Consider the following 26639-nt stretch of genomic DNA (forward strand, 5'->3'; position numbering starts at 1 on the left):
CAAAAACCTGTGAATTTTCTAAACTCGCCCTTTTTTTTTTTACTTGAGTTATTTAACAAGATGTCACCACAGACCTTTTCCAAGATCTCCCCATCTTCTTCTAACAAAAACTACCCGAGCATCATCTTCAATATATGGGTGATATAGTTTTCTATATTCTCTTTTCTCTTGTGTCTACAGGGACTCAAGTATCCATCCATCTGACCAGTGTTGAAGGAACAAAAATCTCCTGTTTGTGTCCTGTCCTCTCAGTTTCTTCTGAGAGAGTAGCAAAATGGTTATACCTTGGTTCTGCCAGTTTAGTATATGGTGACCTTGGGCAAGTGACTTCACCTTGAAACTTAGTTTCTCTGTAAAATTAAGATGATAGCAGCAACTAACTTATAGCATCATTAAATGAAAACCCAAGCATAATAAACATAATAAATGCTTTTAAAAGTTAACTGTTACTACTATTCTTTTAAACCATAGGGAATCTGTATTCCTGGGATAGTTACTACTATTCTTTTAAACCATAGTGATCTGTATTCCTGGGATAGGGCTGGTAAGTAGCAGTTACAAGGTAGTATTATATTTGAAAATATCTCTGAATGAAAGATAATGGGGGAAGAGGTGGGGACCTCTTGCATAATAAACTGAGCTATGGGTTAAAAAATATGCTAAGAATGAGATATTCTTCCACTTACATGAAGGAAATAAGGACAGAAGAGGGAAAGAGGATACGAAAATACTCCTTCATATTTGATTGTTTGCTGAGTACCAACTATGAGCTGAGTACACAGAATATAATGGTGACTAAAACAGGTTAAAAAAAAGTTAAACAAGTCATGAAATTCAGAGTATAAATCCCTGTGTCATATATGAACAAGAAGACTAATAAAGAATATCAGATTGCAGGTATCTACTTTTAATAAGAGGGTTCCTCTGTGGAGAAGATGTTGAACTTATCAAGGTCCAGTTCACTGGGTGGGGGGGTGGGGGCGGCAGGAGGGAAGGAGGCAGGGAAGAGCACAAGCAGTTCTCCTGGCCTAAAGCTAGGAAAGGGGCAGTGGCTACATTAAGAAAAGCAGTCAACAGAGTAAGCCAGGTGAGGCATAGTCTCTAAATGCTCCTATTATTTTCAAGCTTTTAATAACATCAAAAGGCAATCCATGGTTATCCCAGGCTAGAGCTCAGGTACCCTCCCTGGGGCTAAAGTAGACAGTGGGCCACAGAAAAGAGAATTATTGAAAAATAAAGAATGAGGCTTTTTAAGAAACATGTTTGACCTTGTGCTATCTGCAGCTGACTGAATCAGAAGGAGAAAACTTCATAACTTAAAACAAAACAAAACAAAACAAAACAAAACAAAACAAAACAAAAAAAACAGTGCCAAGACAGTCCAATAGGAAAAAGTACTCTTTTCAACATTCAGTGTTAGAAGAATGGGGCATCCACATGCAAAAAGAAAAAAAAAGTTGGACCTCTTCCTTCCACCATGAACACAAAATTAAGAATCAAATACCTAAATGTTTGAAGAAAACATGGGAATAAAACTTCATGACCTTAGTTTAGGAGAAGTATTTTTAGACATGACACAAAGTGACCAACGGAAAAACAGATAAATTGGACTTCATCAAAATTAAAAACTTTTATGCTTCAAGGACACCAAGAGAGTAAAAACAGCTACATATGGATTAGGAGAAAATATCTGCAAATCATATATTCAAAAAGGAACTTGTGCCCATGCCTTATAAAGAACTCTTACAGCTCAACAATAAAAATGAGTAAGTACATTGAGAAGTAGGCAAAAGATTTGAACATATATTTTTCCAAAGAAGATACAAAAATGACCAAAAGTGCATGAAAAAATACTCAACAGCATTAGCCATTAGGGAAATGCAAATAAACCACAACAATATATCATTTCACCCCACTGGGATGACTATAATAAAACAGGTAATAATAAGCATTGGTGAGGAAATGGACAAGTTAAAACCCTCAAATATTGCTGGTGGGAATGTGAAAGCATGCAGTCACTTTGGAAGACAGTTTGGCAGTCTCTCAAAAATGTTAAACATATAGTTACAATATGAACTAGCAATTACACTCCGAGGTATATACCCAAAAGAACTGAAAACACACATCCACACAAAATCTTGCACATGAATGCCCATAGCAGCATTATTCATGACAACCAAAAAAGAAGGAGAAAAACATAAAATGTCCACCAACAGAGGAAGGAATAAGTAAAAGTGGCATATCTATACAATGCAATATTATTCATCCATAAAAAGGAATTAATGTACAATTCATGCTACAACATGGATGAATGTTGAAAACATGCTAAGTGAAAGAAGCCACTCATATAGAACACATATCATCACATAATTCCATTTATATGCACTGTCCAGAATAAGCACATTCATACAGACAGAAAGTAGGTTAATGGTGGTCTAGTGCTTGGGGTTTGGGAGAAATGGGAAGTGAGTGCAAATAGCCATGAGGTTTCCTTCTTGGAGTAATAAGCATGTTCTAAAATTGATTATAGTGATGGTTGCATGATTTTATGATTATATTAAAAAACCACTGAATTGTACACTTCAAATGAATGAATTAGATGGTATATGAATAATATCTGAATAAAGTTGTTAAAAAATCCAATCAAACTTTTTCTTATAGAACATTTAGGGAACCAGAAGTTAAATAATGATATGTTTGTCCACACTGAAGTTAATATAAAAGAATATACTGCCTATTGACAAACCCTCAATTTTGTTACTTTATACTAAGTTGCCCACTCTCAAAGTAGACAGATATTCAAGAAATATTATCTTCCACACTGAAATTTTCCCAACAATAAATCGTTGGCATAACAGTATGACACAAGATCACACTGTTAGATGAACACAATCTCCTCATATTTCCTCCTTCCAGATGGTATTCTAACTGCTTTTGGTCAGCTTCTTGAAATAACTTTCCACTGAATTAGTTACCATCTCATTTTTAATACATTGATGTACATGTCCTTAACAAATTACCGGCAAAAAGGAGAATATTTTTCTTATAACTGCACACCTTACCTCCACACAGACACAGAAGAACACAATGGAAACTTCTGTATGTAGGGCAGATTAGGAACGGGGGGGGGGTCCCTTTCTGTCTCTTGGGACACAGAACCACTATACTATCGGTCACTCAACAGGTGTGCAGGGGTGAGGCATACAGCCTCTACAGTAGATGAGTAACAGATAAAAACAATAAATAAGTCCACTCAAATAGTGCTATTTAGAGTAAGCATACCATCAAAATCTAGCACAAATATTGAGTATTAGTTTAGCAAGAAAAATTTCTGAGGTCAAATATGGAAACGATTACCTATTAACATCACGAATAAAAAGGACAGAAAATGTTCATCATTAAAATATATTTACAGCGGGGCGCCTGGGTGGCGCAGTCGGTTAAGCGTCCGACTTCAACCAGGTCACGATCTCGCGGTCCGTGAGTTCGAGCCCCGCGTCAGGCTCTGGGCTGATGGCTCGGAGCCTGGAGCCTGTTTCCGATTCTGTGTCTCCCTCTCTCTCTGCCCCTCCCCTGTTCATGCTCTGTCTCTCTCTGTCCCAAAAATAAATAAACGTTGAAAAAAAATTAAAAAAAAAATATATATATACAGTTAACTACAGATACCATGTTCCAAAGATCTAATAATATCTCATAAATATTTTTACTAGAGGACAGAACTTAAATTTCTCTAATCATTTTCTAATTCTCATCACAACTAACTTCGAAAAGTTGGATCTTAACTCTTTGTCACTCACTTACTGGTTCTGTGATCTTGGAAAACTCCTTAAACTTTTGAACCTAACTTACCCCATGTAAAAATAATTAACTCATATTAGTGGCAAGAATTAAATCAAATAATTCATATTTAGGGCCTAATACTATAGTTAACACAAAGAGTATATCAAATAGTAGCTACTGTTATGATTATTACATTGTCAGTACTATATTACCAAAATCCAGTGGACTAGGATAGCAGCAGTCTTGAGACTTACTTGAGAAATCAAGGACATTTAATGCTAATATAATCAGAGAGAATATAAAAGATAGAATGATTACTCAACTGAGAATATGGGAATTTATACAAGGTTAGCCACCATAACCTCTGTGGGACCCATATTTCTCCTCTGTAAAATGAACAATTCTTTGAGGTTCCTGACTACTTCCATAAGATAAGGAGAAAATATTTGTTGATTTCCATTTTCATTATAATATTCTTTATAAAATTTTTTTGGCCTTAATTTCAGACTCAAACTTTTATTTAAACATCAACTCGTGTTTGGAATAGAGCAATGGAGATGATAACTGCAAATCACACAAACAAGAGTAAACATATATTTTAATGGATTTAAAACTATAATCTCAGGAATAGAAAAAAGCTACCACCACCCATTCCTTGGTTATAAAAAAAAACAACAAAAAAAGAAAAAAACAAAAACAAAACACTGTAAAACAATCTGGAGTCTACATGAATGAACAAAACTTGTACAGCCTCAAAAAGCAAAAGATTTTAGGGGCGCCTGGGTGGCGCAGTCGGTTAAGCGTCCGACTTCAGCCAGGTCACGATCTCGCGGTCCGTGAGTTCGAGCCCCGCGTCGGGCTCTGGGCTGATGGCTCAGAGCCTGGAGCCTCGTTCCGATTCTGTGTCTCCCTCTCTCTCTGCCCCTCCCCCGTTCATGCTCTGTCTCTCTCTGTCCCAAAAATAAATAAACGTTGAAAAAAAATTAAAAAAAAAAAAGCAAAAGATTTTATGTGATACAGATTCCAGATCTCTCAAATAAGGAAATAATGTGCTAGTTCCCATACTGCAATTCTAACCACATCTAAAAATACAGATACTCACTCCTCACTAAGAATGTTGATCTTTGTAATTTTTGCTATGTGAGATGGTGTCTGTATAATTTATGTGACAGGTATTGAGATATGCCAAAAAGCTACTTCTTTATTGTTATTTTTATAAAATAGAAATAAGAACTTAAATTTGGAACATATTTTGACTTCAAAGAACCCTTTTTAAAGTAGAATATATTATTCATATTGTAAGGAGATGTATTTATTTTAAATCTTATTGAGATTCTAAGGAAAAATAATTCCCTCCTTTGATTTTTATTTTGCTGTTAAAGATAAAAATCTAATTTTATTAGGTGAATCTTAGGGGACCGTTTAAAAGTAATTTTCAATACTTATTTGGCCAAGAAATCCTAAAGATGCACGTTTTGCTGAAAGAGTGGGACTCTAATTGTTAATTGCCTCAAAGATATATTGTGCTTGCTAGAGATCCAGCCCAACTTGGCAGACAATTTATTCACACAGGGATCAGTGTTTTGCGTAACAGAAGCCAAGCTGTTAAGTTTAAGCCGTCTTCTTTCTTTTTACTGTGGACCTTTTATTCTGACCCTTTCAGTACAATTTCTTTAAATTGTTGGTGGTTGTCAAGATTCTGTGGTCTTCCATATTTTCAAATAACCTGAAGGTGAATATGAATTTGAAAATGCCATGAAAGTAAGGAATGTAAAATCTCTGAGTTCAAATATTTGAAAAAGAGATTTCCCAGTTATTTTGAGGAGCAAGGAGACAGTAATATTGCACTTTGAAGGGGACAGTGTTTTCAGCCACTGTTACCATGCAGAGCCACTGTGCCCGGCTCCTTCTGTGAAATTACATCAGTAACCAATAGAGGGAGCATACAGCCTGTGCACTACTTGCAGTTCCCAGCATGATTGGCCCATCACCAGCAGTTCCATCCAGAGCTTCAGTTATGCCCTTAAGGCTTTGTGTTCCCAACAACTAATAAAAAGGCAATGCTGGTTGTCAGCAAGTGCAGGAGGAGACCTTCATCTCAAAGGAAGCAGCAATCAAATCCACTGGGGTTCACAGGTTAACAGCAATGGGCCAAGTAGAATGGGTGAATTTAATGTGAAGGTGCCAGTTCATATGGACTGAGGAGAGGGGTCATTTATGGCTCAGACTTGGACTTTCAGCATTTAGACAAGGGAGGGAATACAGTTGTGTAAAATAAACCCATTTTTTATACCAGCACACAGATCATCCCATTATTTTTCCACTGAGTCATTTTACCTGATTTGATTTTCACACATCACATCACCTATGTGGAAAAATGAAGGGGAATGTTACTAAGAATTGTTTTGGATTGTAACACATTAGAAATAATGAGGTGCTTCTTAAAAAGAGGTGAGTTGATGACAAGTTAGACACATATGTGATGGTAGACCAGTGGGACAAATGTATATAGGTCACCAGGCTCATTTGGGTGACATTAGCTTGTAGACATTCACATACATTGTCTCATCTGGTAGTTCCACAGTGTAATGTTCATTTTACTGATGAGGAAATGGGTGCCATAGGTATTAGAGAACCTGCTTAAGAGATATAGTGGTTCAGGATCCCATCTGCCCACGTACTAGTCCTGTAGGACTACTGCTTCACAAATGGACTTGATTAGTGTTTCTACAGTGTTCAGTGGAACTCTACCTCTGAGGAATGGTCACTGAGATGATAAACCATAGCTCCTCAAAAATGAGATTTTGGAATGTTATACCTAGCTCATAGCTGATTCTTACTAAATTTTTAATAAACTAAACCAATCCTTGAGTTTGAGTTAGGTTATAGAATAAGTGTAACACTCAGGGCTCCTGATTATCATTCCCAGAATCAACCCATTTCTCAGTTATAATGACTTCTTATGTCTGTCTCCCCTTCTTTCCTTCGTCTTGCCCTTCCTCCCTCCATTCCTTCCTTCCTTCCTTCCTTCCTTCCTTCCTTCCTTCCTTCCTTCCTTCCTTCCTTCCTTCCACAAACATTTACTTAATGACTATGACACATCAGGCAGTTTGTAATGTGCTAGAAATAATAGGATGAACAAAGGGAGAGTTCTAGCTGTCATGGAACTTACATTCTTGTGAGAGAGACAAGTATCATTTGTAAAAGAAAAATGCTATGAAATGTAGGTCATGGACCTTCAAGAGTCAGTTAAGATATAGACTGGGAAGGAGAATCAAGTGCAGGTTTCTCTAAAGAAGCAATGCTTGAGGTACTATGTGAAAGATGAATAGAAATTATCTTGTGAATCTGAGAAAGATGAGAAGGAACCATTTAAAAAAGAAAGAACAGAATATCTAAAGATTCTATAGCTAAAGTGTAGCACATTTGAAAAACGGAAAGAAAGCTACTGTGAGTACAGTTCAGAGAGCAAGGGAGAGAAGGAAATGCATGAGAACATTGGATAGTCCATGTGAGGCCTGCAGGCTGTGAGAAGATTTTTTTTTTTAATAGGAGGTGACTTGATTGAATTTGAATATGAAAAACACACTCTGTATATGAGGATTCTCTGTTCTTTCTGCACAATTTCTCTATAGACCTAAAACTTCTCTAAAAAATGTATTTTCTTAAAATAATATGTGTATGAGATAGAACAGAGGGAGGAAGAGAGTAGAGTCTGAAGGCAAGCTAGGAGAATACTGCAGTTCTCCAGGACAAAGAGTACCAGGGACTGAGCCCAACGGACCTCCAGAGGTTAAGGGGCTGACGACGAACAAGCAATGGTGCCCAGAAAGCATGAGCAGTGAAGTAGGAATGAAATCAGGAAAATGGTGTCCTTGAAGCTCAATGAAGAAGGTATTTCAATTTTTTTTTTCAACGTTTATTTATTTTTGGGACAGAGAGAGACAGAGCATGAACGGGGGAGGGGCAGAGAGAGAGGGAGACACAGAATCGGAAACAGGTTCCAGGCTCCGAGCCATCAGCCCAGAGCCTGACGCGGGGCTCGAACTCACGGACCGCGAGATCGTGACCTGGCTGAAGTCGGACGCTTAACCGACTGCGCCACCCAGGCGCCCCAAGAAGAAGGTATTTCAAGAAAGAGGGAGTGATCAATGTGGCAAATAGTCTGATTGGGCAATTATTATGAGGACAGAAATAATCCTTACGTTTAGGAAAATTAGAGGCCATTGATGACATATATAAAGAAAAATCTGGTGGAGTTGGGGTGGGGGGGCAATTAGATTAAGGCAAAGACAAGAATTGGAGAGACTATAATATAGAGTATAGAGCAATTTTGTTGCAAAAAGTAGCAAAACATATAAGTGGGTGTATAACAGAAAAAGGTTGGTTGAGATTTTTTTTTTTAAATAAAAGAATAATACCATGATTGTATGCTCATATTTTTACTTTTTTTTTTGTTTATTTATTTTTGAGATAGAGACAGACAGATCATGAATGGGGGAGGGTCAGAGAGAGAGGGAGACACGGAATCCGAAACAGGCTCCAGGCTGTGTGAGCTGTCAGCACAGAGCCCGACGTGGGGCTTTAACTCACGAACTGTGAGATCTTTACCTGAGCCGAAGTCAGAGGCTCAACTGACTGAGCCACCCAGGAGCCCCAAGGATGCTCATATTTTTAAATCTTTACCATGTATGAGATTAATTTACTTTTTAAAATAAAAATGCCTATGGGAACAATACAATAAGGAAGACAAACCTACAAACAAGATGAAAACAGTACAATCAATAGATTATGGCTTTTGAAAAGGTGAGGCTGGATGAAATTCTAAGACAAATGAAGGACTAGATATAGGAAGGAAAAGGGACAGTTCCTTTATTAAAGGGAGGAAAAGAGGACCAAAAGGCAGATGTAAGTAGTTTTGTATATAGTTCAAACCCATGAAAAACATGGGTTTGAATTGTGCTGGTCCACTTATAAGCTGATTTTGTTTTATTTTAATGTTCATTTATTTATTTTTTTTTTAATTTTTTTTTTCAACGTTTATTTATTTTTGGGACAGAGAGATACAGAGCATGAACGGGGGAGGGGCAGAGAGAGAGGGAGACACAGCATCGGAAACAGGCTCCAGGCTCTGAGCCATCAGCCCAGAGCCCGATGCGGGGCTCGAACTCACGGACCGCGAGATCGTGACCTGGCTGAAGTCGGACGCTTAACCGACTGCGCCACCCAGGCGCCCCAATGTTCATTTATTTTTGAGATAGAGAGAGACAGAGCATGAACAGGGGAGGGGCAGAGAGAGAGGGAGACACAGAATCTGAAACAGGCTCCAGGCTCTGAGCTGTCAGCACAGAGCCTGACGTGGGGCTCGAACTCATGGACCGTGAGATCATGACCTGAGCCGAAGTCGGACGCTTAACCAACCGAGCCACCCAGGCGCCCTGATTTTGTTTTATTTTAAATAAATACTGTATAGTACTGTAAATGTATTTTCCTTACGATTTTCTTAATGTTTTCTTTTATCTAGTTTATCATATTCTTATAACATAAAAAGTATGTGTTATTCAAGTGTTTATGTTATTAGTAAGGCAGATTTGGTCAACAGCAGGCTTTTAATAGTTAAGTTTTGGGGGAATCAAAAGTTATATGTAGATTTTTGACTGCATGAGAGTCAGTGCCCCTACTCCCCACATTATTCAAAGGCCAACTATATTAGATATCAGAAAATTGGGGTGATTTCCATAAAATTAAGTAGGAGAGAGTGGCTGATCAAAACTAAAACACAAAATAAACTCTTCAAATGATAATTGATTTGCATCAGTTATAACCATATCAGAATGAGTTATTTGTCATTCACAGAACCCATTATGACACATCACAGTCCCTAGATTAGAGTCAAGTAACCGTAAGCACAAATCTATCATCTCCCCTGTGATTCCTATAAGCAAGTGACACATCAGAAATAATGAGTCATGAGAAAGACAATGTGATTGGTGCTGAAGGAATAAGCCCTACACCATGTCATGCCCCTGCACTAATTGTTTTCCATAAGCCTTAATTGCCTGTCTGGGCACTCTTTGCTCCTCGACACCCTGAATGACAAGTTGGTAATTCACAACAGGAGAGTTGAGCAACTGGAGAACATCTCTCAAGAGCTCCTTTTGGCTTCCTCCCCTGACTAGACACGTCACAGTAGTATTTAATGCATTAGTATACCACTTTTAGACAGGAGCTTGTTCCTAAATAAAAATCAGCCTTACTTAAAAAGAAAAAGATAATAACAACACAAGGGAACATGTCTATTTATTCTAGGCAAAGTGTTAAAAACAAACCTAGCAGCAAAATTAAGGAGAATTTTAAATTCAAGGACAATTTATAGGAAAGAATAGCTAGATATAGAATATTTGTTCTTTCTCTGGACTTCCATTTCTATTTCACATGTTCTTAGTTAATACTTTGGTTGCTATATCATTCAGGGTTTCTAGTATTTATGAAAGGATTAAGTAGAATTCTGAATTGTGGCTTGATGTACATTACACATAGTAAGGTCTGAATTTCTGCTTCATTCTTTGAGGAATAAGATGAGGCTCAAGTAGCCAATAATAAACATAGGAAGAGTTTTCCCCCCAAAAATAGAAGCCTCTGGAAGAATAGCAATGTCTAATCTCCTTTTTGACCCTGTTACAGGTTGAGCTGTATTTGTCCCAAATACATATGTTGAGGTCCCAAATCTTAGTACTTCAGAATCTGACCCTGCTTGGAGACAGGGTATTTAAAGAGGCAATTGAGTTAAAATGACGTCATGAGAGTAGACCCTAATCCAATCTGACTTGTGTCCTTATAAGAAGAGGAAATTTTAGGACACAGAGGATGCAGAGGGAAGGCCCTGAGAAGACATAGGGAGAAGGCAGCCAACTATACGGCAAAGGTTGATGCTTCAGAAGAAACCAACCCCTGTTAACACCTTGATCTTGGACTTCTAGACCCAACACCTGTAAGAAAATAAATTTCTGTTATTTAAGCCACCACGTCTGCAATACTTTGTTAGATAGTCCTGGAAAGCCAATAAATACTTTGTTTACCCACCCCTCTTTCTTATTGCAGACACACACCATTTTAAAAGCATGCCGATCAAGTGAAACCTTTTCATATGAGATCGGAGGATCCTTAAACCAATGCCGCTTCATAATAATGGTGTGGTTGATGCAATCTGAATTAATATAAAAGGTTGAATTTAGTTTTATTACTCTGATGTTTGAAATATAAGCATTTGATTAACACTGAGTTGTATATTTTCACAAAATTAGTTGAACGCCTGTGTGAAGATAACCTGGTGTCTGCATGCTGCCAAGCTCCCTAAGGATCAGGGCTCCTTTGAATAGGCGCTGTAAGAGAAATAGCCAAATGGCTAACTCTCCAGGACAGCCTGGATCAGCAGGACACACACATGAATGTCCCTGGTGCATCCCCCTTCCTACTCCATTAGTACACCTTTCTCGTCTCAGAATTTCCTTCATGATTTGCCAATATTTCTTCAGCCTAAAATTCTTAACCTCATGGCCACCTAATCAAAATCCTGCAGTTTTTTTTTTTTTTTTTTTTTTAATTCCGGTTTCAGACTCACTGCCTCCAGGAAAGACTTCCTTGATTATTCCAGTCCTTACTGATCTGTTGCTTCCTAAATTTCATCTGCATTTATAATCCCACCTGACACAATTCAGTATCCAGGCCAGTTGTTATTTATGGCACTACTCAGGCAATTGTTCCAAAATATTGCTACTGTTCAATGAGCCTTACTCACGTCAGCAGAGTGCTAAGTGTTCCTCTCACTCTTATGTGCTTCCATCCTCACCACAACCTCCTGAGGCAGGCATTCTTACTTCACATTTTATAAGAGGAAACTGGCTCAGAAAACCTAAGCAACCAGCTCAGGTGGCAGAGCTGGGAACTGATTCTGTCCAGTAGAGAAGTCTCTATCTCTTTCCTTTTCCTACGCTGGCTTCTACGGTGGCCCTCGCAGCTTTGCTTTTCACCATCACCTCCGCATTTCTCCTCCTAGGTCATCTTCTCCTCCTAGGACCCTCCTAGGTCCTCCTAGGTCTCCTCCTAGGTCCTAGGGGACAGTTTCTACTTGCTCTCTACTCCTATACACCTAAGGCAAATAGTTTGATATTTATCAAAATATTTAGGAAAGCACCTGGAATAAATTGGGGTTTTATAACTCCTCGGTGGCTCTGCAATTAGGTTGCCAGTTTTCTTAGTAGGATATAGGGATTTCAGCAGGTTGGATCATACATTTCTGCATGATCCAGGACCTCTTAGGATTTCCATCTGGGCCTTTCTAGGCCTGATGTAATGGGGCTGTAAAGACGAGCCATTTTTTAAAATTTTATTTTAGAGAGAGAGTGTGTGTGTGCACAAGTCAGGAAGAGGGGCAGAGGGAGGGAGAGAGAATCCTAAGCAGGCTCCATGCTCAATGTGGAGCTTGACACGGTGCTTGATCCCATGACCCTGGGATCATGACCTGAGCTAAAATCAAGAATCAGGTGCTCAACCCCCAAAGCACCCCCAGCACCCCAAGATGAGTACTGTTTGAGAAAGGTAGTATTTGAATAACGAACGGGACAAATGAACCTAAAGATGAATTGACAGAGATAACATTTGTTTCAAAGCCAGGAAATTCAACAGGCCTGATCATCTGGGTTGCAGATGATTCTTCAGGTTTCACATTTTGAAACATTCAGAATCACTTCAGCTCAGTTTTTTATTAAGAAGAAGGAGGAAGGAAAGGAGGAGGAGGTGGATGAGGAGGGGGAGGAAGAGGAGGAGGAGGAGGAGAAAAGGAAAGAGAAGGGAAGAGAAAAGAAGAGAAAAAAAGAAAAAGAAAAAGAGAAAGAAAAGAAGAAAAGAAAAGAAAACAAAAGGAAAAATCCCTTCCCTGGTTCCTTGAGAGCTGGCACAGGACATGGTGATATACCAGTTTTATCCTTGCTGCAAGGGTGCTTCCCACCCCTAATTATCAGCAGCAGTTCTGCCGCACACTCCTTTCCCTCCTGTTGTATTCCTTTTCCTGTGAATATGATTTCTCTTTCTCATTCCTGTACCATTTCTAACCTATGGGTTGTTCTCTCCACTGGCCATTGACTCACTCAAACATGCTGTTTCCCTAGCTAAGATACAGCCCAAAGGGGCCCTGCCACAGAAAAAGAACTGCCTGGAGAAACTCTATTTTCATAATAACAGCCACCGACATTTGTTTAGCACTTTACGGTCTATTTTCTTAGCGTGCTTGGATTGCAAAGCCCTTTTCAATTATTGGATAAAAAAGACAGGTAAACACAAACAGCCTGTGAATGCATAATTAAAACAATGCCTCAAAGAAAAATGAGGGAGGAAAATCACATTAATTCTAGCAAATAATGTTAATAAACAGCTGCTGCCATCAAAGTACTAAAAGACACTATTGGTTTTAGTATTAACGAGGGACTGAAGGAGAAGGCAATGCGAAATACTTTTTAAGAGTATAGTCTGTGAAATTCATGAATTTCTCTGGTCTCCAGTCTCCTATGGTGTAGAGAGAAAGCTATGACCATGTTAAGTAATTCATAACTGCAAGACTTTTAAAATTTTGATTTATCCAGGTGTGCCTGGGTGGCTCATTCAGTGAAGTGCCTGACTTCAGCTCAGGTCATGATCTCATGGTTCATGGGTTCCAGCCCCAATCAGGCTCTGTGCTGACAGAGCTTCGGATTCTGTGCCTCCCTCTCTCTCTGCCCTGCCATCTCCGAAAAAAAAAAAAAAAAAAGAATAAAAACTTTAAGTTTTTTTTTTGTTTTTTTTTTTTAATTTTTTTTAACGTTTATTTATTTTTGAGACAGAGAGAGACAGAGCATGAACGGGGGAGGGTCAGAGAGAGGGAGACACAGAATCTGAAACAGGCTCCAGGCTCTGAGCTGTCAGCACAGAGCCCGACGCGGGGCTCGAACTCATGGACCGTGAGATCATGACCTGAGCTGAAGTCGGCCGCTTAACCGACTGAGCCACCCAGGCGCCCCAAAAACTTTAAGTTTTTTAAAAAAATTTTGGTTAATCCAATGCAATCATTCCATAGATAATAAAACTGAGGCCTAGTTTATTCATTAATTCAACAGACATGCAGTGAACATACACTATATGATAGCCACTTTCCTAGGCACTTGGAATAGAAGGTAACATTTCTTTTCTCCAGAGCTTCAAATCTAATGGGGAAGAAAGAGAATACAGCTAATATAAAAAATGTGAGTCTCAAAGGCAGAGGAAGAAAATGCAGAGTACAATAAATTTTAAACCCTAATCTCATTTCTTTCATTTGCCCTCTTTATTTCTCTTAACTCTTAGATATTTGGCCTCTGTGGGATCTAGAAAATGAACCCATCCATAATATTATTCTTATTGGTATGAGAAAGTTGTAGCATGTGGTGGTTTTGCGGGCTCACACGGGTGTCAAGCCTGGCTTGAGCATTTACTAGAAACATGAATATGTACCACTGCCTCCTGGCGTTGGGAAGAATGACATCAATCGCAAGTGTGGTCACATATTAAATGAGCCATTGTGTATAAGGCCTAGCATGCATTAGTACAGGGCCTGACACCTATTTCAGTAAATGTTAGCTATAAACATGATAGAAGTGTTTCTCATACTGATGTTAAGGGAAACCTGGTAGGTTGCGGCAGAGAGATATCAATAAATGAGGGGTGAGGAAAACAAACTACCCCTCTGAGAAAATGAGCTCGTTAATTTTACCAGTAAACAAAGTAGTGCCATTTTCTATAAGATACTTAAAATTTTATGATGCTGGTGTACATTGTAAAGCGGTGAGTTTAGAAGACACTTCAAGCTTCTTTGATCTTGCAAAGGATGCTTCCATTTCAGAATACTTACGAATATCTCCCTGAACTTGTATGGACTAAGCAAAATATAGGAATTTTTTCATGCCAGGCACACCCAATCCTCTATTAATGGTATTCATTTCTGAAAAAGTCACATAACAGAGGTCAGCACTGGTCAGGATCTAGAGTTATACATGGGCTAAGACAGGGTTTAAATAGAGAATTTTAGTTTGGTCACTAAAACTTTTTAGATTTACTGTGATTGGGAAAAAAATAAGCATTATTAAAAGATGAAAGCTTCTAAATAAAACTGTTGGCAAACAGTTCCTGAATCATGATTTTGAGGCTGTGGGTGATGCTATGGCCTGGGGAGACAGGCTGTCTCAGAGTTCTAATTCTGGCTCTGGTGGCACCAGTGGGGATTAGTGATTTATATTAGTATCTTCAGGCTCCTTTTCACAGGTTTTTTTTCTCTAGCTTTTTTTATCTAGCTACGAGGGTCCACAAACTATGGCCCATGGGCCAAATCTGGCCTACTATCTATTTTTCACATTTTTAAGTGGCTGGAAAAAAATCAAAAGGATCATAATATTTCTTGATATTTGAGAATTACATAAAATCCAGATTTTGGTGTCCATTAATAAAATTTTATTGGAACATAGCCAATACCCATGTGCTTATGCTACAATGGCAGAGTTGAGTAGTTATAACAGAGAGCATATGGGCTGTAAAACCCAAAATATTTATTCTCTGGTCCTGTCCAGAAAATATTTGCTGACCCCTGATCTGGCATATAGAATGAATCCTAACATTAAATGGGAATGGATGAACATATCTACCAATACCGTCAGAGAGCACTCCTCATACAGACACTCTTCATGAGTGTGATCATAAGATCACACTCCAAATGGGTTCACAAATGTGCCAAATGCTTTCTAGTTGACATGGCAGTAAAATTTCAAGGGATTACAAACATTTTAAAATGCCCTTTGTATTATTTTAATAGCCTCTTTCAAATGTATATTTTAAGGCATTTTAAGTAGGAAGGGAATTTTGAAGGAAAAATCCCAACCACTTTTTTTTTAAATAAAAGAATACATAGTAGCTAAAACATGATGCTTTTCAATGCATTTATTTAATTCATGTTCAGAACTACTTGTGTATATAGAATTACGATTTCATACCATAAGCAACTCCTACCCACATTCTCTAAATGATTTCCACACATTAACTAAGAAAAGAAAAATAATACAAGCTTCATGGCTGCCTACAGACTTAGGCAGACAAAAAAAGAGATTGTCATAGTTGCCTTTGGGTAACAGATAGAATTGCACGAACTGTAACTTACAGTACTAACACAAAAGAGAAAAAAATAGTTAAGATAAAGACAGTGTCATAAAATTAAATGCCTTAGCAGCATATTTAACTAATGATCAAGAAAATGACCAACTTTTATGCCTTTTATGCTAGAACACTATTAAAATGTCTCCACATTTTCACACAAAGTAGACACCAAATACTGGTTTACGTTTTTAAAGACAGCAAATTAATATAACCAATGACTTTATTCATCCTACTAGGAATTGCAAATACACACATGGATGATAAACTATCATTGCTGATGTCGAATAATAATTTCAAAAACTCAAAAACTGGGCCAAGCTTTTTTCTTTCTCAGAGACATCCATGACTATATCTTACAACTATCTATTTCTCATATGGCCTATTCTATACTGCAGCTGCACTGGCCATCTAAATAGGCTCAAGTTTGGGTCAATTAAAAATTATACACTCTCCAGATCCATGAAATGTTCTACCTAGGAAGAATTTTTTTGTAAATGCGTGAAATAGGTCTGGAGAGTTATCCAATCATAGAAACAGGAGAAAAAACAACTAGATCAGGGAAATAAAAGTAAAAACTGATTAATAGTATACCACATAATTACAAATAATAGAGAAAAATTTTGCCACACTTATGCATGTGTGTATATAAGTGAAATAGATAGATGCATATGAATACAGAGATAAATAACTAAATATGGATAAATATGGATAAATAGATTGATAGAGATTGATCAAGTCTCTGGACCCCAAATTTAGACTACAGTTCTTAACCTACAGTCTACAGTTGGGTTTCTAGGAATCTTTGAAACCCCCAAAATCATTTGCAATTTATATAGGTATTTACATTTTTCTGACAAAACAATACATAATACAGTTATTAGATTGTTTAGGTACTCGTGTCCCCTAACTTTTCGCTCAGCTCATAAAAATCCTTCTGCAAAATAATTAGAATCGAAACATTCTTTATTGATATTTACAGAAGTGACATGCAATTGTCAGAGGATATTGGAAATAATTAGCATAGTCCTGGCTAAAGGCAGGCTATATGACACCTTCTCTTCTGAAGGGTTTAATTTTATTTCCAGGCAGATGAAACTCACTTTGGATTACCCTTCAAAATTTCTCTCTCTTTTTTTTTTTTTTTCATTTCCGTAGCTGTATCTTCACCTCTCATCCCCTTTTCTTCTGTGTTTACCTCTTTTATTTCCCTGGAGGAAGGAAGAGGATAAGAAAGCCTCCCAGTTCTAGTTATTATTGATTTGGGGCACTGTGCCGAATTGGGGCTTTGAGAGTCTGGAATATTGGTAATTGCCCTTGAAACTCATAATGAGTCTTTCCTTGGATAATACCTATGCGGGTTGGTGTACTGATTCCCAACATGTGAATAATATTAAGCATGCTTGCTGGTGGCTAGACAGTGTGTGATAAGTTGGCCAGTGTATGGAGGGAGTTTGTGAAGAAGCAGAGACAATTTTAGCGAAGTGAGTTCTGTAATGAAGAAAGCGGAGCTTCAGCATGCAATCGTTTTCCAGAGGAAAAAATTACAGGTGTCCATTCCTTCTCTGGTATAGTTATTCACATAAAAGTAAGGCTACTGCAGGCAGGTGAATTTTCTCCCCAGCTCGTCATGACAGTATTACTATTTGTGACCAGAGAACATACATTTAAAAGAACTGTGAGTGGGCACCTTTATCTAGTGCCTATTTTTATGATAGGCTTAAACATATAAACAATTGCAAAGAGATGAAAATGCCTACTCTCACATCAAGTACCAAAACTCTTAATACATACTCTGTTAATCATAATAAAAAATTCATAAGTTCATATTTCAGAAACCAGGCTCCAGCCTCTAATATCTCATATTTTTTATGCCAGAAGATATATATATATATATATATAAATATATATATATATATGTATATATAAAGTTTTTATATATATATATATAAAACTTTATTTTGATTTTCTGGAACTTTACCTTTGTAAAGATAAATCAGTCTCTCTCTCTCTCTCTCTCTCTCTCTCACACACATACACACACACACACACACACACACACACACACACACAAAGTAGTGTTAGCTGTTTGACCTTGATCAAATTACTTCACTGTGCCTCAGTTTCTTTATCTGGAAATGGAGATAATAACAGAGCCGGCTTCATGGAGCTGTGATAAAGATCAAATTTAATGATACATGTAAAGATCCTGGAACATTGCCTGGGATACAGATAAAGCTATAAATCCTATAATGGGTAACCTACTGTTCTGTTTAAATCCCAGAGGCTGGCATGTTGGCTGCTGTAGGCTCACAGAAGCCTTCATGCTCTCCATTGCAACAGGGAGCTGCTTCACCTCAGTTTATCTGTCTCCTCTTTTCCCATAAACCACTAGACTAGCTAATACCAAGATAAAAGGTCTGCTCCTTGAGTTTAGAGCAGCCCTGAGGGGTATCCCAGCTCTGGAGCTCCCCATAGCATAAGCTGAGACCTCATTTGTAATGGTGGTGTGGGCCAGCTTCTCCTTCTGTCTAATCCTGTTCTCCTTGCTTTCTCATAGATGAGATATCTCCAGAGAGCATTCCCTAATACACTGTTTTTAAAAAAACTTATCTATCTATCTATCTATCTATCTATCTATCATCTATATCCAGTATAGATAACATAGTGTTATAGTAGTTTCAAGTGTATAATATAATGATTCAACAATCCTACACATTACTCAGTGTTCATCAAGATAAATGTCCTCTTAGTCCCCATCACCTATTTCACCCTCCCCCCACCCACTTCCCTTCTGGCAATCACCACTTTGTTCTCTGTATTTCAAGACATGCAGTTTGTTTGTCTCTTTTTTTCTTTGTTAATTTGTTTCTCAAATTGCACATATGAGTGAAATCATACAGTATTTGCCTTTCTCTAACTTATTTTACCTAGCATTATACCCTCTAGCTCCATCCATGTGGTTGCAAGTGGCAATTTTAGTCTATAAATCTGAAGAAAAAAACCGTTAAAATTCGCATTCTATGTTGAAAAACACAAGGGAAGTTGTACCTTACAGAGAATGCATTTCAGAGAAGAAACCTAAACCCCATTTCCCTGACCCTGACTATAACAAGAGGAAGACGACGAGGACAGAGGAAGTACCTCTTGAAGAAAAGTTTTCAAGATAAACCCTATTTTTTTAAGGGGAGGAAAATAAATTCTCTCAACCATCAGAACAAGTTCAGAGAAGCACAAGAGAGTTGCTGGTAAATTCTGAAGTATGCTAGAACTGTCACTCACCCCTTCTCCAAGTTGTAGACTCACATGAAGCTCAGCAATCCATTGAATCTGTTGGGTCTGAAGCTCATGCTTCACGGAAAAAGGGACAAGATGACAGGGTTGAGGGAAGCAGCAATGGTGAAACAGCCTGCATTATCCCTACTTGGCAGACCAGGGTACATGAGTTTCCTGGTAGCTGAATAAGCACAAAGAAAGCAGCTGGCTTTTGAGCCCTTCTAATGGTATGCCATCTAACAGGACCTTGCTTAAGGTGGAAAAGTCTGCCATGTGAAGTGGATTTCCAATTCTAGGGATGCTGAACAATCCACAAATGTTCTCTATAAGCAAGTCAACTTTTGGAAAGGAATGTAATAACCAGTCAGTGTTAAGGAGCTGTACTACAGCAATAGCTTCTGTGTAGACGGACTTCTACCTTCTTCCATTTCTCTTTGGTAACGTTATCAGAAAGGAAAGCAGAGAAGTAGGAAAGAGGACATACAGAATTTCCCTCCACTTCAGCCACTAGAACCACAAAGAGGTCTTTGCTGCACAAGGGGATGGAAAGATATTACACAGCAGGAAATAAGAGTTCAGCATAGCCAATTTAGGAGTAGCTATTGCTGACAATAAAATCATTTCATACAATTGAGAGTCTGCCGTGAACCTGGTAAACATATACACTTCAATAAGTATTCATCCAGTACCCTGCATCATACTGTACCATGTGTTAGAGATGCCATGATGAGAAGAAAGACATGGCTCCTAACACTTATGGAGCATACACTTCCTCGTCTCCTTTTGCCTTTCTGCCTCTGAATCATTATGTCTTCTCCCTGTGACAGACTATTCTTTAAAGAAGGTTGAGACATCATCATCTATTAATTATTCTGTTTATTTTTTAAACATCATAAGGAAAATTTGACCAGAACACATTTTAAGAAGCAAAAAGACTGAATGCATTTTCTTACTTCAAGTACTATACATTAAATTCTGCCAACATTCCTTTCTCAACCACATTTCCCAAAAGCTTAGCACTTGGCCATAAAAGTTCACTCCAGTCTAAAATTTGGCATGCCTGACAGCAAAGTCTTCAAATTTGCCAATTTGGCTAACATCTCCTTTTTGAATAACAAGTAGGGAAATAGGAAAAAAAATTATGTGAAATGGTATAAATCATGGCATTATCCAGACACAATTCATTTCATGAGATAATAGTAAGACTAAAATAAATTAATCCTAAATTATGGTAGATTTGTTTTCAGATAGATTTTCACAAAAGTTTAAAATCTGCATGGAAATATACTATACAAAGAAATATAATTGAGTCATATACAAAAATCAGAGAACATTTTTTTAATGTTTGTTTGTTTATTTATTTATTTATTTGTTTATTTATTTAAATATGAAATTTATTGTCAAATTGGTTTCCATACAACACCCAGTGCTCATCCCAACAGGTGCCCTCCTCAATGCCCTTCACCCACCCTCTCCTCCCTCCCACACCCCATCAGCCCTCAGTTTATTCTCAGTTTTTAAGAGTCTCTTATGTTTTGGCTCCCTCCCTCTCTAACTTTTTTTTCTTTTTCCTTCCCCTCCCCCATGGACTTCTGTTAAGTTTTTCAGGATCCACATAAGAGTGAAAACATATGGTATCTGTCTTTCTCTGTATGGCTTATTTCACTTAGCATAACACTCTCCAGTTCCATCCACGTTGCTACAAAAGGCCAGATTTCATTCTTTCTCATTGCCACATAGTATTCCATTGTGTATATAAACCACAATTTCTTTACCCATTCATCAGTTGATGGACATTTAGGCTCTTCCCATAATTTCGCTATTGTTAAAAGTGCTGCTATAAACATTGGGGTACAAGTGCCACTATGCATCAGCACTCCTGTATCCCTTGGGTAAATTCCTAGCAGTGCTATTGCTTCTGCACTGCAAAGGAAACAATCAACAAAACTAAAAGGCAACCAATGGAATGGGAAAAGATATTTGCAAATGACATATCGGACAAAGGGCTAGTATCAAAATCTATACAGAGCTCACCAAACTCCACACCTGAAAAACAAATAATCCAGTGAAGAAATGGGCAGAAAACATGAATAGACACTTCTCTAAAGAAGACATCTGGATGGCCAACAGGCACATGAAAATATGCTCAACGTCGCTCCTTATCAGGGAAATACAAATCAAAACCACACTCAGATATCACCTCACGCTAGTCAGAGTCACCAAAATGAACAAATCAGGAGACTATAGATGCTGGCGAGGATGTGGAGAAACGGGAACCCTCTTGCACTGTTGGTGGGAATGTAAACTGAGAACTTTGATTCTATTGTAAAATCTTTTTTTTGATTATTTACACATGACTATTACTTAATTTCAGAGGACATTTCAGACTAAAGTAAAACAAAAATGAAACAAAACAACTCCTATCTACATAGCACATATGGATATATATAAATTATAAATAGTTCTATATAAAGAATTATATTCTATAATATTCGATAATATACAGAATTAAAAAGATATATAGCACATATACAGATAAACTATTCTGTTTATGTATGCATATATATGTATGTATATATGTATGCATATATACATAAACTTACGTATATCTGCACACACACACAAATGTGTGTATGTATATATAGTACCAGAATGTTTGGCAAAGAGCTTTCAGAAAGCTTTTTGTCAGTTTTGTTAGAAATCATTATAGGCAGTTGGGATTAAAGTATTTAATCCTATCCATCGATATACCTTGGTAGTTGGGCTTGAGGTATTTGTACATAAAGACAGAATCATTTTGGATCTGTAAACATCATTTGTAGCATGGGTTTTCAAAAATGGTGATGGAGAGAATTCCTCAGAGAAAGCCAATATAGAATAAGTATATGTTATAAGAATCTGCTGCTAGTCAGGCCTACAAAAGAAGGTTCTGTACAAAGCATTGACCACATTTCTGCAATCTTTTCTGTCTCACACTTTCTGACAAATGAACACATTCTTGCAACTTTCTAGATTCTCTGTGTCCAGCTATCACCTAATTAGAATAATTAGAAAATATCATCTTATCCTTCTCATTTGCAAAAATAAATCCAGTATAGTCAGTAATTCTAATATTGCAAAAATGGTTAAAAATCATGTGATTTAGATTCCCACATTTTCATACAAATACAGAAGCATTTGTCTGGAAATTCTATTTTAATTGAAGGGACACACCAATAAAGCCTCAATGACCAAAATTCATGGCACAAACACTGAATTCTTAATGAAGCCATGGTGTTTCTCCAACTTTCTCTTTAAAGAAGCATTTGGCACAATTCTCTTATCACTCCTTAAGATAATTTAGAATTATAAGACCTAATTTAGAAAATATTACATATTGTGTTAATGATTCAGGAAGCATCTTTTCAAATGAGCTATGGGCATAGTATGTTTATTTCCATAATTACTGCAGCAAACCTAAATTTCCTTGAGAATGTGTTTTTTTTTGTTTTTTGTTTTTTTTTTAAAAGACAACCGTCAGATTTCACATCACAGAGTCTTAAACTTCTTAAGCTTTGCTCATCAAAAGCCATATATCATATTCCCCATATATGAAATGCATCCCCTAGAGAAACAATCTTAGAGGGGAAGTTTTGAGACTTCCTGGGTTCGAAGGCCCAGTTCTCTCTAGAACAATCTTGACAATATCCATCTATGTTATATTAGAACACCTTCACCAAAAGATGAAATTTTTACATATTTAGTAGACAGAATGGGAAAGCAGACCTTTAGTATTATTGGAGACAGAGTCAAAGCTGTCAGTTTAATACCATGCTCACTTAAAAGCCAATAGGCACTAATATTGTGAATAAATAGAGAAAGAAATTTCCTCCAGTGATACTTCAAAGACTTTGCAACATCTGGAATTTGGTTCTTTACAGGGTATTCCACTAAAAAGTAAGTATAAAAAGATTTTAATAGAGCAAACAAGATTCAGGTTTCTTACAATGTGTTCTCCCTGGGGGGAGACAAATAACACAATGCATCTGACTAACCTTTCTGCACTTCAGCTGCATCAATTAACATTTAGTCATGGATTCCATCATGAGCCAGATGAACTCAGTGCTACAGCTGTTTTCAGTGAAGGGGAAAAATATGCTTCCACATTTTAGATTCCCAGCATTTATAAATCTGGGAAAAATGTTTTATTGACTGCCATTGTGCCAGCATTATTGATATGCATTACATATTAGTCACCCAAATAAATTCACACACACCCTAGACTGTGATTAAATCAGGGTCAGTAGCGCATGAACTGGGTCAGCCAGCACCAATGCTATAAAAACCACATTCTCAACCTTTTTTCTTACATCAAGGATTAAGGAAGGGCTAAAGAACTGATCAAAGAAATAGATTGCGGCCTTGAAAAAATTGTTATTGGGTGGGTCAAACATTTCAGTGGAGATCAGGTACTCTGAGAGAGGGATGCAGATGACTAGAAAAAAATGAACAGATGTTGAAGAAATTGAACTGCAGGATCTAATGGCTTGGCAGAGACATCCTCAATACTACAAGCCAAACATGTGGAAGTGTTTGGTTGGGAGCAAAGCTGGGGTACAGAATAGCAATACTTAGTTAGTCATTGAAGGAGGATTTTTGTTTTGTTTTATTTTTATAGCAAAGGTTCCTTCAAGATGCAGTTTGTGGAGAAATATTACAGTGAATCAGCTGGGTAAGCCACTCTACCTGTCACACCTTGCTAAATTTCACATCACAAGAACATTATAAAACTAATTTTGTCTCCATTAGTCCCTTATAAATGCTGTTCCATGTCTTCTGGTCAACTCTGGAGTCACATGGATGAATGGATATCCAATAGTCACGTGGCCATATGTGCACTGCGTGTGTGTGTACCATCATTTGTACTGGTGTATAAACCTGGAATCACTATCTGTGTAAAAACTAACCAAATTTGACACTTGCCTTCTCAAATTAATGTTCTTAGCCACAACTCAAGAAGACTAAAAGTTGTATGTCTTCACTTTTACCAACACAGAATGTCAGTCACTTAATCAAACCAGAAAAATGCCTTACCTGGAACTACTTCAAAAAGGAATTTTCCTGGGCTCTCTTCATTGCAGGGATGTTCAAGGACTTTATTTCCAGGCAGAAAAATAGTACCCTGTGAACACAAATGCCCCAAACATCAACATCATCAGAGGGCAAATATTGGATATCATCATCATTATCATCAGTAAATATCCAAAGTGTATCTGTAATCCAGTATATAGTAATACACATCAGACTCATTTATATTCCCAACTAATCAAAAATCATGTAACAGAATCATATTAATTCAACATTTAACACGTTTTTGTTGACCACCCAATGTATATAAGATACTGTATTAGGTACCGAGTTCATTTTAAGCACCAATTTATTAAATGCATTCTGCGTGCCAAAATTTTTACTGAGCCTTCTACCAACATCATATTATTTAATTGTTAGAACAGTGTTATAAGGTAGGTGTTATTTTCCCCATTTTATAGCTGTGAAAACCAAAGCGAAGGCATTAAATAACTCAGCCAAGGTTGCCATAGTCATCCCTTGATTATTCCTTCCTTTTCCGTTAGATTTCTCTCTCTTTAGTGTATTATTTCCATCAGTACTAAGACATACTTAAAGTTCTATCCCATTACAAGATACTACTTTGACTCCTCCTGTTCCAGCTATCATCTTTTCCCCCCTTGCCTACCAAAGAGCTGCCTACATTGAATCTATTTCTTTACACGATATATTTCTTTACACGTGTCCACTGCAGCCTCGTTTGTGCACCCACAATTCCAATTACCTGATTCTCACAAGCTTCATGCTTAACAATTCTCAATCTTCAATAAATTTGACTTCCCAGCAGGATTCAGCACTATTAACCATTCTTTCTTGAAGCACCTTCTCGGTTTTCTCCAGGTTTTTCTCTTACTTTGAGACTTGGTAGAGTCTCTTTTCCTGGCTCTAAGTGGCCTTTAAATATTAAAGTGTTTCAAAGATGTATCCAATTATTCCTTCTCTTCTGACTCTATTTTCTCTTTCTCAGAACTATCTCATTCATGTCTATGACTTCAATAACCAACTATAAACCAATGAATATCAGATTAATATTTTTCCCCTTCCCCCTGCTGCTGCTGCTGCTTCTTCTTCTTCTTCTTCTTCTTCTTCTTCTTCTTCTTCTCCTTTTAATTTTAACTAGGCTTCATGCCCAACATGGGGCTGGAACTCACGACCCTGAGATCAGGAGTCGCAGGGTCCACTGACTGAGCCAGCCAAGCACCCCTCAGATTAGTATTTCTAACTCAGGACTCTCTAATTTTCAGAACTTTATATCCAAGAACTTATTTGCCTTTCCATTTGCATAGCAAAAGCATCTTAAACTAAATTTAGTCAAATTAAAATGCAATTAATTTTGGTCCTGTTTAGGTATTCACTAGCTTTGTGACTGGCATCTTCTTCCAATCAGTTGCAAAAGCCAGAAATGTAGGAGTCATCATCCTTAGTATATCTGTACTAACACTCAAGTGACTATTGTTTGTGGTCTTGTATGTTTCAAAGTCCATTCACTGAATTCTCCATAATACTCAAACATCTTTCAATCCATTTTTTTTTCTTAATGCATTCCAAGTATCTTTAGAAACAGAAACTTCACCTTGCAATTTTCTTGCTTAAAAATCTTCAATGACTTTTATTTGTCCTCAGATCAATAGACCTTTGGGTCTACTTCCACCCAAATCTATAAGCTCATTTTTCTGCTCTTATGCTTCTGATGCTTTCTATGACTTTCTGTAATCAAGCCAACTCCTTTTCTATAAATAGTGTCATACTCCCATCTACCTTAGGACTGTATTCTTTCCTGGATTGTTTTATAACCATTTCACAGATTGATTACATCCAAAATATACTTGTATAGCTTCCAGAAAATGTTCCTGGATGATTTACTACTGTATGTAACTATGCTATTTGTAAAATTATTTTATTAATGTCTATCTCCATCATTAAACTGTAAAGGAGTAAGGATAATGTGTGTTTTGCTCTCTAATTTACCACCAATGCCTAGTATTTTGCCTAACATAAGGCTAACGCTGAAAAAAAGTATATTGTTGAGTGAATAAGTACTGTTAGTGTAGTAAAGCCAAGATTATAAACCAAGAATGCTGGATTTAAAAGCCTATGTTATTGTCAACAAGATTATATCATCCAGTTTTGCCAGTTTGAAGCAATATTTAGCTCAAGTAATATTTTACTCAGGTTTCATCCTACCTGATTTGGCACAGAAAATTATAGTCATCAACTCTGTCCCTACATCTAGGCGTAGAGTGTTAAAGCATAGCACTCCCTAACTAAAA

At 37.3% G+C, this 26639-nt stretch overlaps 1 protein-coding gene across 2 annotated transcripts in view; it reads right to left on the bottom strand.

The window, feature by feature from the left end:
- The window catches only part of ARHGAP24 (Rho GTPase activating protein 24), a 511574-nt gene that overhangs the window by 250653 nt on the left and 234282 nt on the right, over window positions 1–26639 (bottom strand). Inside the window, exon 3 of one of the 2 annotated variants that reach the window (XM_030313510.1) lies at window positions 24337–24424. In XM_030313510.1, coding sequence (XP_030169370.1) covers window positions 24337–24424 — 88 coding nt within the window. Of the gene's footprint in view, window positions 1–24336; window positions 24425–26639 lie in introns of those variants that run through there. The other variant, XM_030313513.1, reaches the window with a different exon arrangement.

Source organism: Lynx canadensis, chromosome B1, assembly GCF_007474595.2.
Source record: "Lynx canadensis isolate LIC74 chromosome B1, mLynCan4.pri.v2, whole genome shotgun sequence".
Lineage (NCBI taxonomy): Eukaryota > Metazoa > Chordata > Mammalia > Carnivora > Felidae > Lynx > Lynx canadensis.